Source organism: Vicia villosa, linkage group LG2, assembly GCF_029867415.1.
Source record: "Vicia villosa cultivar HV-30 ecotype Madison, WI linkage group LG2, Vvil1.0, whole genome shotgun sequence".
NCBI lineage: Eukaryota > Viridiplantae > Streptophyta > Magnoliopsida > Fabales > Fabaceae > Vicia > Vicia villosa.
In genome coordinates, this window is record NC_081181.1 from 227,618,750 (window position 1) to 227,632,606 (window position 13,857).

Below are 13,857 nucleotides of genomic sequence, written 5' to 3' on the forward strand. Positions count from 1 at the left end.
CTTATGCCTATAAATTTGTTGAATCAATCTTAATTTAAATAATATAATCTCATTATTTACTATTACATTTCATTTCATTATATCACGTACCTCCATTGAAATTTTAAGAAGAACCAACCAATTAAAAAGTGAATCTCACTAAATTCGAGGTGTACATCAATGTGAACACTGTGGCTTAAGAGGATATCACAAGAATTTTCGGAGTAATACATAAGTAATTCTTAAAGCAAGGCATTTTCCTAATGACCCTTTTATGGAATCCAAACTAGATCAGACTTCCTAGTTATGCATGGATGTAGGTGGAAGATAAACAATGGAACTAATCAAAGTGTAATGAATGAGCCTTGACTTCAACTACTAGATAACACTTGTTGGATTCCTTCACCACAGTCTAAACACATCCACTCACTTCGTGTTGATCAACATCTCAAATCAAGGTGTGAAGATGTGGAACATAAATGACATCACTAATATGTTTCTGTTAGATGTGTGTGAAATCATAATCCATACAACTCTACCATTCAGATCCTAGTTACTTCATGTTAAAGTTGAATTTGAATGATAATCCCACTTTGAGTCCATAAATAAATTCATTTTTTGAACGGTTGAAAATCAATTTGACAAAAGCCTTATTTATTAATTAAAAAAATTAAATCAAAAAATTCATATTGATAAGAATATATTCCAAAACCATAACATAAAAACCTCCCTTACATTTACTCGTGCACTATTCAAAATATTTTAAAATAAGTTGTATCTAAAATATATATAATTCTTTTTAGTCGAAAATGAATATGTATAACAAAATTTATTAAAATAAGATATCTTTATAAACACAAAATTTATCTTTAATTTATACTTTTTTTTATATTGTATTATTTTATAACTCAATTTATAAAAACACGTACACATATATGCACAAACACTCAGTTACACACTCGCACAACAATTGTAATGTTTAAAAATAATAATGACCATGCTTGTGATATGCCACTCAAAAGATTTTTAGTCAATGATTTGTAAAGAAAGTGATGATTCTACCTACTCTTTGAGTTAGCTCTCTTTGATCTAATGGGACATATAAATTTTTAAGGATATTTTCTCGGATTTGACCAGTCCAACCTCGCGCCATCAAGGATCATGGTGGATGACTCATATTTGGAAAATATCTTGACGTGACAACGCCATCCACATGTCGAATACGTGATATAACTTGCAAAGTTCCATTTAAGACCTCTCGTACATCTCACATGATTACAATTGAATGAGGTGGAATAGTTGATACATGTGGCCTGAGCTATAATATACATGACAATTCACAACCCCCAAGCACGAGGCCTGTAAGAGAGAAGTCGTTTGAGGGTAGATAAGACAGTTCACAATCTCCTAAGCACAAGGCTTACAACGCCAAAGTTCTTGAGAAGGCGATGCTACCCTTGATGATATAACTTGGGCCAATTGGCATTTTGAGATCGAAATTGTTATGGTCGTAGGATTGGAGACATTTTGGGTTCCCTATCTAATAGTTCCCTGTGAAATCTGTTAGTTTTCCCCATCAAACAACCCAAATTAAATCATCCATTTTGAGAAAAGAGTTTGCTTTAAACCCTTGGAAGCGGATCTAGTGATCTTCTTACAAAACATGATGATTGTTGGCTAGAGAACCCAACTCATTTTTATTTTTCTCCTATGTATTTTAGGACAAGTTGTTCAAACATCATTGTCATTTCTTCATTTTTCTACTATTATGATGTCCATTTCACCATCTCGTAGCAATCTAGATATCTTCATACCATGCCCCCACATGTATATTCTCTTTTCCTTTTATTCCTTCCATTTCTCTCATTCGTCAAACATAGTCTTACTTAAGGAGCGTGACGGAAACAAAAATAATGGTTGAACCCCAAAGTAAAAAAGAAAGGTATATGTTGTGGACTCGTTGTGTTGAAAACTCAAAACGAGCAAATAAGAGTGCTGATTGTGACATAGTTAAGAGATAAATATTTAGGAGTAACAACTTTAGTAGTGATAGTAATAGCTAAGATAATGACTCAACTAGAGATAAAGTTCCTATGGGATAGAGCCAGGGCGTGTCTACTGTTGAAGCGGTAAAGCGGCAAGCAAAAGTAAATATTTATTTAGTTTTATCATATCGTCTCCATAGGGATTAGCGGTTATCGGATTGCCGTTCGACGGATTCTTAATTCTTGAGCTTGGGTTAAATGGATTTTAAGTAAAAACGAAAAATATAACATATGAACATAAAATAATACATTCTTGATAGAGAATAACTTATCTGGTTTGAATCTAAACTACTCCTCACAAACTTAGATTAATCACTCCGCCGCACTCAATTTACAATACTCGTCAAAATCACAACGTATCTCTCATATCAATGTCCATTTCTGCAACACCAACGAGAGTTCAACTATATTGCTCTTTCGACGATGTCTCAACCGATCAAACAACACATAGGCATTAAACTCCGATATTATGTGGATGTTAACCCCAATTTCTATCACTAGAATCTAAAGCTAACAGATATCCCCCTAATCAAGACTAGTGATGTCTATTTCTATAACAACATAAATCCAAAGCATTTAAGCAAAAAGATTAGAAAAACACCGATTAAGATTTGTAAAGCAAACTTTATACAACTAATAGAAAGAGTAACAAACATCCATTTGTTTAGAGTAATTTACATACAAGCTCAACAAAAGAGAAATACAAAGAAAAGAAAAGAAGAAAACCAAACATCTCACGGTTTATCATCGCCGATTGATGAGAAATCAACTCCCGAATCATCCATTTGCAAGTCCCAAATGTTGTTTCCAAGCTAAATCTACCAAAAAATGAAGGTTGATGACTTGGAGTTCAAAAACACCCAAAATATAACCTAAAAAAAAATTTGTTTTTCTCCTATTTATACACTTGGAAACTCGCAGAGCGCGCGTCGCGCGCTGAGACGTCTCAACAAAAAATAGCTTTAGTAAAAATGCCATAACTTGAGAAACGTAACTCCAATTTGCGTCCGGTTCGAAGCGTTGGAAAAATTATTCAATTTCCTATCTAATAATGAATAAATATCAACAAAATTGATGAATTTTCTCATATTTTTTTGAGCTTTATCCGTTGACGAGCTGCTCAAAATCGCGCGTTTGAAGCCGTGTCTTCGACACTTTATTGCTCATGCTCCAAATACACATCAATACCTATAAAAAGACACAAAAACTATCAAACAATATAAAAGTATATGAAAATACAACTATTCACAAAGTATACGGATTTACGAACAAAACGGGGAATTATTCAAACTGTATTAACAATAAGTATTGATAAGGGCAACAAATTATATACACAAAATAACGATATTTTTGCACTTATCATCTACAGACCATTCCATCAAATTCCATTATGACATAGAGTGAACTAAAAGTTAAGTTCCCTGCCTGATACTTTCCATTTAGAAAAACAACAAAATTAAGGAACCAGATAACTTACTTCAAGCAATCTGATGGTGAATCACTCTTCGAAGCTTAGGAGCGATTCAAGGAATTGACGTTGTTGTGTCCACACTATGGGCTGGAAAATGGCTTATAGTACATACCTTTTATAATGGTTTTATCTGTTCTTTGAGAATGACATTAGACGTTGTTGCAGGACGAGACTCAATGAATAAAGATTATGACAAAGCCTATGTCCTTATCGAGGATATGAAACAAAACCACTACCATTGGGGAAGCGAATATGCTCATATATAAAAAGCCCCTATAAAATAAGTAATATATGAAGTTAGTGCATTTGATTATATTAATGGTAAGGTAAATGTCCTGTACAAAAAAAATTGACAATCTAACGGTTAATGTGTAGCCCCCCCTTCTACCCCAACATGCAAAATCTGCAAAGTAGCCAACCACGTTGGTATTATATGCGAAGTGATGACCGTAGGTGAACCCAACCAAGATATGGCAAATTTTATAAACAATACCCAATGGGGGAAACCATATTCAAACATTGACAACCTTGGTTGGAGAAACCATCCAAACTTTTCATATAGGAACATCTATCATCAGTTTGTAGCCAATCCTATCATAACTACTACCCCACAAAGTTTCTAAGGAAAAAAGGGTGTTCATACTCCCAAAAAGTTTAATCTTAAGATGTTGATAGAAAAATTTGTTACGACCCAAACCCGATAAACGAGGACTTTAAGAACAAAAAACTTCATAGTAAAAATGTGCTTAGACAACTTATTCCTAAGATCGAGACTATGGCTACCCACAATAAAATGCTAGAAACAAAAATTTCTTATGTAGCTCAACAATAAGCATCGTCATCTGCCATGTCGAAACTCTGGGACAACTTGAGCCGAACCTAAAAGGGAAGATAAACATTGTTACATTGCAAAGCGAAAAAGATCTAGAAAACATTGGTAATAAGAGTGAGGAAAAAGATGAAGAGAGTGAACCGACTCAACCTACTACAGATGTTGCAGAAGAAGAAAAAGAAGAACCTTATGTCGCTCCACCATCTTACAAACCCTCAATTCTATTTCCAAAAATATTCTCTAAGGAGAAAATTGAGGAAAAAATTAAAAGGTTTGTAGAGATGTTGAGAAAGATCCATATCAATATCTCATCTGCAAGGGCTCTATCACAAATTTCTTTTTACGTTAATTTTCAGAAGGAAATCCTATCAAACAAATGCAAGCTTGATGATAACGGAACTACAACGCTTACGAAAGAGTCATAATTCAAAACAAGCTATATCCAAAACTGAAGGACCCAAGGAGTTTTTAATTCCTTATGCAATAAGTGAAGTTATCTCTTCCTCCTAGGGTTTATATTTTGGTTTCTTTTCAATTTAGCTTTTGGTTTGATTTTTTCATTATTGAGTCTCCTAACATGATTACATATCTTAGGGTTGAGTTCTTAATTCATTTTTTTACGCATGTATAAATCAAACTGTTTGATTATAGCCCTAACAATATGCTTCTAGTCAAATAGTCTAAGTTTTGAATCAAGAAGCATATTTGAGAATGATTTAAGTCATACCAAGTTCGATTAAAAATAACACATCATTTTGACAAAATTGAAAATCTAAAAGTGCGACTTAAGTCACATGCTAACATGATTCAATTTTGTGTGTAGAGAAACCAGGGTTTTGCTTTTCTGATTTTATTTGAACCTCAAAAGTTCCTAATTCAAATTAAATATATTACAAAAAAAGCAAAATTTGCTTATGTTTGTTTAATTTGAAGCACAACAGTCCATTATTCGAATTAGAGAGATTTTATTTCAATCACATATATTATTGACTAAAATAAAACATATATATAATATATTTTAGCTTTTGTTTTGTGATTCTGATTCGAATAAGAGGTTTTGATTATGAGAATCACATAACTCGAATCATAAAATGGGTTAATCCGAATCATAGGAGCAATTTTTCTTTGTTCTTGTATCTTGATTCGAATCATTTACTCTCTTTACTTGACTCATACTTCTTGCTTCTGAATTAAAACAAATAACATTTTTCTTCTCTTTTTTTGTGCTATATCTCCAACACGTATATAGATCTTTTTCTTAAATCCCTTTCATAGTTTTCATAACATACACACCCACTTTATGATTTAGAACTCACAACACGTTTTTTTCTCTCAACTTTAATAAAAGTTTTTGAATCTTGTTTTGAGTTTTAAAAATAAATCTTGCATCATCCATTATTGTTTGGATCAAGTTCTCATCTTAGGGTGTGCGGTATTTGAGGAGTACTGTTCTTATGATTAACATTTTGTGAATATATCTTGAGGATTTCAAGTGTTTGCACCTGTATGTATGGTTGTGGCTGGGATCGACAAATCCATCAGAAAATAAAGAAATTATTCTCTTCAGGATTACTTTGGTAGAGCTGTGTGAAATCCTTCATAAAAAGTTAGATTTCTTCTCATCTTCAAGCAGTTTAAGGTTCAAGGAACAGGCAGGATCTACTAAAGATCGTGACAAAAAATTGGAACAAAGTTCTTAAAGCTGGAAGATTTAAGTCAAAGTCGAGTAAATATTTTGCAAAGATGTTTGCCATACTAGTGGAATACTTAATCTTGTTTATAAATCGTGCCTCCCTCATATTTTTCACCTTTTACTCAATAACTATTTAGTGGGGACTAACCTCTCCGTCCTCAGTGAAAAAGGTTCCTAAGTTTGTGGTTTGGAAACTTTGAGGTCCAATTTGGACTTCTTTAATATATTATTTAGGGATTAATTTTTCATCCAATTATTCTTCCAATAGGTCAAAGTCCACAAAGTTAACATTTTGAGCGCTTGATATGGGCACTGGTTTGCTAGTCATTACCGCCTTCTTTATTTTGAGGCTATACTGATAGGATTTCCTAGATACCTCTTAATATCCCTTCACGATCTATACATTTCCGATGTCTAGGGGTTATTTCATGGTGAGATAAAGAATGAATAGAGTTGCCTCCAAGATATTGAATGCAAAGCGTTGAATAATTATGTTGTACATTTACCATGATATAACAAACTTTGATGATTTTTACGTTATCACTCACTCTGAAAGTTGTCTTAATGGTAATGTATCCCTAGAGTTGTACCTTCTCGCCTTATAAACCTAATAAGGAGCTTTTTAAAGGCTGTAGGCGTTCAAGATCTTACTGCAGCCGTTCAAAGGCATCCTTAAAGGACGTCAACAAAACTATTAGAATCTATAACGACATGCTTTTTGTTTTGGTTGAAGATCTACACACTAATGACCATAGGATCATCCTCTAGGGGTAGGATTTTAGAGATGCCGCTCTGCGAGAAAGTAACCTTGGGAGCAAAAGACGATTGGAGTTTTGAGGGCGAGTCAATAAAATGCATTACTTGATGAACATATCTTTTGCACGAGGAGATCGAATTGCCCCATCTATAAATTCCTTCAACTATGATGTTGAGGATGTGAATAATAGTTTCCCATTCATTCATTTATTTTTTCTCTTTATCGCTTCTAAGTCAGGGGCTTCTAAGTCTATCTCACCTAAAATATCGAGATCTTACTCCAAAACTAGTTGTTGCGCTTTGAACACCTTTCTTGAATATGGCGTTATATCTCCTTCTTCAGCTAGCGGAAATCATCTCTATGGTGAGATTTTACCTTGTGGTATTTACACCTTTTGATTGGGTTGTTTCCCATAACAAGTCATCTTGGGACTCAGGATTCGGGAATGACTCTCATGTGATAAGGCTCTCGCCATATTTGTTCTTGAGTTATGTTCAAAGTCATGTAATTTTCCACATGCCTCATAAATGGAGGTTTAAAAGTCCCACAATCTCTAATTGGTTGGGGATAATTGCCATTGCATTGATTGAAAGAGTCTAATTCGCCATTGTGGCTCATTTCCTCCGCATCCCTGGCTATTTTTTCTCCATTGTTCTATTTTCCAATCGCATAACACTCTATTATTTCCATTATCTCCTCTAACGAGTCTGTGGATTTTTGGATGAGGGACTTGTTGAAAATTTTGACTTTCAACTCATTCTAAAATTTTCGACTTTCAACTCTTATGGTTAGGGTTTACCACCTTGATAGTGGCTTCATCCAAATAAGCCACGTACTCATGCAAGGGCTTGAAGTGTCCCAAACACACATTGAAGAGACTCGTGGTGGACGCATTGCAATGTTTCATGGTTTAAAACTAGTGTATTACTTTCCTAGGCATGTCTTGATAGTGGTTATAGAGAATTTAAGAAGATTCATATTGTGATGCAAGACCATCTCCTTTAAGGTACTGGATAAGAGCTTTCATTTAAGTGAGTCAACCACACTTATGATTGCTGTAACACCCGAGGCCGAAGAAGGCGAGGGGTGGTTGCACCCCATGTAACACCTGAGGCCAAAGAGGGCAAAGGTGGTCGCCACATTAGAATGAGAGGGATCCTGAGGCTGTGCAGGTATGAGACTACATGGTTGAAGGAAAGCTTATAAGGATTGATGGGTACTACCTATACCAATAAGATGTATCTTCTTTTCGGTAGCTCATTCCATAAGAACTCCACAGTTAAGCGTGCTTGACTTGGAGCAATTTTGGAATGGGTGACCTTCTGGGAAGTTTCCCGGAAAGCGTGTGAGTGAGGACAAATCATGCTGAAAAAACCTATAGTGCATGTTAAATGCGGTGACATGCTCATAAGAGTAGCAAAGTCGCCCATGTGACGAAAACTTGATATAACTCGCTAAGTCCCATTTAAGAACTCCCATGCATCCCACGTGACTGCAACTAAGTGGACCAAGATTAGTGATACCATATGAGTCTAGACTATATTTAAGAGTTTTCAATTATGTTGATTGGATCGATTATCATTCCGAATTTATAATACTTCTAAATAGTCAAACACAATCAAAGTACATTATATGCATAAATGAAGCTATCATTTATTATCAATTATTATACAATTTATCAAAATGAGACAATCTAAAACTTCTTTGTGTACTTAAAACTCATTACTCTCGGCCCTATAAGATTTATCTTTATCTCTACGTACTGATGCATGTTGTGATAATCAACCATGTTTGTTCATCATCTATTTTTCTATAAACACACAAGACAAGAGACAATATCATAAACCAATTGAGGCATTGACAATTTGACATAAATATAAGTGCATGTTTTAATCATAGTCACTTGCGTAGTGTGATATGTCAAAATATAAGAATTATAATAAAAAGTTGTGTGACTACAAATATTAACTTATTATCATGAAATCCGGTGACATGTAAAAATTAACATTTGGATGGAGTCTCCGAGTAGTATTTCCTGGAAGCACGCAAACCAAAGAATACACAACACCCAACCCTAACCCCAAAGTTAACATAATCCCAAAGCAAACAAACAACTCAAGAAGGAATGGATGCAATGAAAATAAATTGACATCTTACTAAAAGGCAAAGAATGTATATTATTAATTACAAATATTGAGAGAAATGGAAGAGATTGACATCACCAATTGTTCATCAAATGTCACAAGAGAATGTGAATTTTTCAAATGTTAATGAATGAAGAGAGAAAGTTAACTTGTAACATATTAAGTGTCTGAATGTCCAAATTATATGTCCGAATGCTCATATTTGAATAATTTCTTTGATCATTTATTGATTAACGAGATCATATGGACAACATGATATCCCGTGAAGCCGAAATTTAATTGATTTTCGAACAAGGACATTTGTAAACATCTATAAAATTGGAGAGAAATGCATAAATTATTGAAAAGGTCAAACACAACCTGAATACATTGTATGCATGCATTGTATGCAGAAATGGAGATACCATTTATTCCGAGTTATTATACAATTAATCAAAATGGGACAATCTAGAATAATTTATGCACTCAATTTCCATATCCAAAGTCTATGACACGGCAACCTAAGAGATAAGCAGTTAGGTGCAGAAATACAGTTAACCATGCATATTTCAAAAAAAAAAAAGAGAAATACACTGATACGCATACACAATTTAGTTTACCAAAATAAAAATTGACATGCTTTTGAAGCATGACTTTTATGCATAACAAAAACTACCATTCGATCATACATAACTAGACTCAAATATCTCAGGAATTTCTACTTGGGAACCAAAATCCCCTTTCCCTAATATTTTATTTTATTCTATATTTTATTCATGAAAATTAAAAAAACAAACTTCTGGATTCGATCGGTCCTAAGCAGAGACTCGAGACTCGAGAATTAGTCTCTGCAATTGGACGCAGATGATACCAGATACCAGTTTTCTAAGAAAATTAACAAAACAAAACTAAAAAGAAAAAAAGAAGTTTCTAAGACCCAAATTCAATGGTGACTTGCTTAGTCTTCTTCTTCCTCACTTCCCTACCAATCCTAACGGTTCTCACGCTACACGGCTTCGCCGGAGCTGCTTCCGAATTCTGACTCTGACTCTGACGCAAAACAGTGATGAGATCAACAAAAGCACTTAAAATAAACTTATGAGACTTTTTCTCATTCAGATTCAGGTAACAAAACAGCATCTCCTCCATGAAATCCCAATCGATTTTCATCTGATTCAGTTCAGTTTTCCCGTACTTGGATTCCACCAATTCCTGCATGGATCGCCTGAATTCGTCGTAAGGAGTCGGCGAATAGGATAACAGAGCAATACAGTTTTCAGGAAGAGTCTGATTATGATCATCATGAACTTTAACCACCTCTTTTGATGGCGATTCTGTTGAGGATGAATTCAAATTACTCGAATCACCTTCATCATCGCTGTTTGTTAGCGATAAAGCATCTTCCATCAACGATCCAGAGTTTCCCGGTTTCACGAAGAATCGCGCTGATCGGGAGAGATTCGGCGGTGGTGATCGATCGAATCGCGGTGATTCGAGCAAAGAGGAGGAATTGAATTTCGGTGGTTCGCGGTGGTTTTTTTCGTCGGAGATTCTTTTGACGGAGTTTTCGGTTTCGTCGTCGTCTTTGAAATAGAGAGACTTGAAATTCTCGAAGAGAAAACGGTCAACGTCAGCTAGCGTTGCTGCGTCGTTAACGGAGTTAGATGATAAGTTTCTGCCGTTATCTAAAGAAAACGACGGCGTTTTGGGGTGTTTGCAGCCAGAGAGCATTTTGGTTAACTTGATTTGAGGGTGAGGGTTTTTGTTTTTGAGTTTGTTGAGGTAATCTTGAAGGGTTTTTTGAAGCTTCTTAGGCATGGTTTTTTTGTTTCTGTTGGTAATGAAATGAGAGTGATGAAAAATTTCAAGAGAGGAGTGTGGTTTATGCAAATAAATAGAAGGCAAAAGAAAAAAAGATAATAAATAAAAAGAAAATAAATAATAAATGAGTATAGATAAATAAAAAATGAAAATAAAAAAATAAAAAAATGATGTTAGTTGACAAATCTATGTTTATGTTAATTTCATTATTTTTAATATATAGTTAATATAGTTAGGGGAGAGTTTGGTGAAACGCATGGTCTTGAAATGGTTGAGTTGAGAATCATGCTTCTTGCCAAATGCCATTGAAAAAGTATAAATTTGATTCACTGCATAAGAACATATTTTTTGACAAGATGCATGCGAATTTATTGATATTGACCAGTGATCTTTTTTTAACATTAGTGAGTAATCAAGAAAATTTTAAGACTGAGCTTCTTAGATTCTCTAAGATTGATGACCGTATGTTGAAAATGAATTTTATGGGTTGGATTTTTTTTTACGCAATCACGGAGTTACGATATTTGAATCACAATCATCCGATTTCTTTGGACGATTTGCGTGACTGCATGTCGAATTCGATTTTAAAGATAACATTCAAACTAATAAATATTATATCTATTCATTGAACTAAAATTTACAAAAATAGATTCTTTGCCGTCAACATTTTAACGTATTTATGCAAAATAATTAAAATGTCTAGAGAAGTTTTAATTATATTATATAAAATTAATATTATTTTTATATAATAATTTACAAATGTTAATTTTAAATAAGAATCGTCTGATCTTGATCGGACAGTCTGAGAAATTTAATTGTGTCGGTGCAGGGTCTTTTTGCCTACAATAAATTATAATTCAAAATTTACATATGAGATATAATGTTAACATATCAAAACAAATATACATTTCTTAAATATGTTTTTTATCTTTTTATTATTTTGACAGGTAGGTGTGTAAGTTTTTTTTAATATAAAAATAAGAAAAAAAAGTAGAGTTTTATATGTTGAAATAAGTTTTTTCTTATTTTAAGAAAAAAAAAAGTTAGAAGAATGGTATTATGCAAATAATAAAAATAAAAATAACTTATTATTATTATTGAAGAATGATCTTCCTAACATGTCTTCTAGACAATTTAATTTTTAAACGTGTTTGATTTAATGGAAACTTATGCATAGTAAAAAACTAATAAATATATTTAAATTAATTTTTTTGGATGGATGAATCCACCCACTTAAATTAATGGATAGATTTAATAAGTTTTATCTCTAATAAATGAATTGGATTGTATATTTAAAAAAGTTGCAATTGATTGTTAATGAATTAATAAATTGTTTTGACTCATTTATATCTATCTAATCCATCCATTTTATTACCCTAAACTTATAAATAAACATGAAATTTTAAAAAAATTACAAGAATGTAATAATGGCGAATTTAATATTTCACATGTTATTCAAACTTTTTTTTATTTCTTGATAAAAAACTTTTTCTTATTTTATTATTTTATACTATTTAAAAATTATAATCATAAATAAATAAAATATATTTTATTATCAAATTAAACTAATGAACCTTGTCATAAATTAAATTAAAAAAAGTACTTCATGTTTTCTATTATAAGTTATTTACAAAAATTGGACAAAATTTTATATCATTTATAATTCAAATAAATTATTAATGGAGATTTCTTTTTTATATTTTTAAATATTATTATTTTTTTCTTCTTTCGATTCTTTAAATTTATCTTTTTAATATTTTTAATAAATAAAAAATTTATAAAATAAGTTTTAATTTTTCTTTCTCATTTAAATTAACTATATTTTTTAATAGCATAAAAAGTTAAAAATGCCTTTAGTAAAAATCAAAATTATATATAATTAAAAAATCAATTACGTAAAGTTATTAAGGTTTTGTTAGGGGAACTAAAAAATAGTATTGATTTTTTTTAAAGAATTTTAGAGGGTTTAAACAAACTGTTTAAATATAATATATATTATTATATTATAGTATTTTAAAAGTTAAAGATTTATTAATGATAAACACTTTTTTTTATCTTTTAAAAAAATAAGAAAGATTCTTAAATAATATTAATGATAAACACTCTTTAATTTAAAAAATATTAAAGTTTTTTTTTTCTAAAGTCCTTTATTTCTCTTTCCTCTAAACTCTTTAACAAAACCTAAAACTTTGTTTAAGAGTTTGATGGGAAGGAAGAAATAACATCTTTAAATTTCTTTTTTTAAATAGAGAAAAATAATAACATTTATTAAGATATAGAATAATCTAACAATACTTATCATTAACATATATTTAATGTCACAAGTCATAACTAAGGATGACAATGAGTATCCATAAACACATATAGTATTAATTTTCCGTTACTCGTCCCGTTGAATAAATATGATACATAAAAAAAAACATCAAAAAAAGAGCGGGACAGACAAGTGAAAATGGGCATAAAAATCTAGCCATCCTCACCAAGGTGGCGGGTTGACGACTTGCCTGCCTAATTTTTAATTTTTTTTTTCTTTTTTCATTTTTTTAATAGATTGGTAGCATTTTTTTTTACCTTTCAATTAGATTTTTCATATCTTTTAGAATAATTTTTTATAAAGCATCTTTTTAATAAATTGTACTTAAAAAATATTGTACATATTCACAAATAGATGTATAAAGTTAAACCATGAAGAATTAAAATTACTATAATTTACTAAAAAAAGACGGGTTTAAGGTGGGACGAGTTAAACGAATAGGCGAGTCGCACTTTGGCGGGCGGCGAATTTTGGTGGGTTGAGTTTTGACGTGCGACATGCTTTGGCGGGGTAGACTTTAGTGGACGGAAGACCCAAAATCCCAACGCAAAAATGATTTTATATTTTTGTTTTGTTTAATAACTTTCATACGTGGAATACCTAGTGGAGAGGGGGATGGGTTTTGTGTTAAAAAGGAGGACTAAATTCTGAGAATTCTATTATTTCATTTTCTTCTTCTCTTCAAATCATCTTTTACAAATTCTTCCTCTCCAAATAGTTAAAAGATGTTAATTTTAAATAAGAATCGTCTGATCTTGATAAGAGACATTGAATTATGTTATTTCAACATCTCTTTGGCTCTAATAAATCATAGTCCAGAAT

General features: G+C 32.0%; 1 protein-coding gene and 1 non-coding gene across 2 annotated transcripts; both read right to left on the minus strand.

Annotated features, from left to right (window-relative positions):
- Nucleotides 1-3,477: 3,477 nt before the first annotated feature.
- LOC131654424 (small nucleolar RNA R71) lies at nt 3,478-3,584 on the minus strand. The gene has a single exon (XR_009299463.1). It is a non-coding gene; the product is annotated as a small nucleolar RNA R71 (small nucleolar RNA).
- Nucleotides 3,585-9,301: 5,717 nt separating this feature from the next.
- On the minus strand, nt 9,302-10,779 carry LOC131648392 (transcription repressor OFP14). Its single transcript, XM_058918154.1, has one exon. The coding sequence runs from the start codon at nt 10,716-10,718 to the stop codon at nt 9,831-9,833; it is 888 nt and encodes a 295-aa protein (XP_058774137.1). The 5' UTR covers nt 10,719-10,779; the 3' UTR covers nt 9,302-9,830.
- Between the last annotated feature and the right edge of the window lie 3,078 nt (nt 10,780-13,857).

Coding starts and splice junctions, on each gene's coding strand:
- LOC131648392 (XM_058918154.1), bottom strand. CDS start 10,718: ATGCCTAAGAAGCTTCAAAAAACCCTTCAAGATTACCTCAACAAACTC.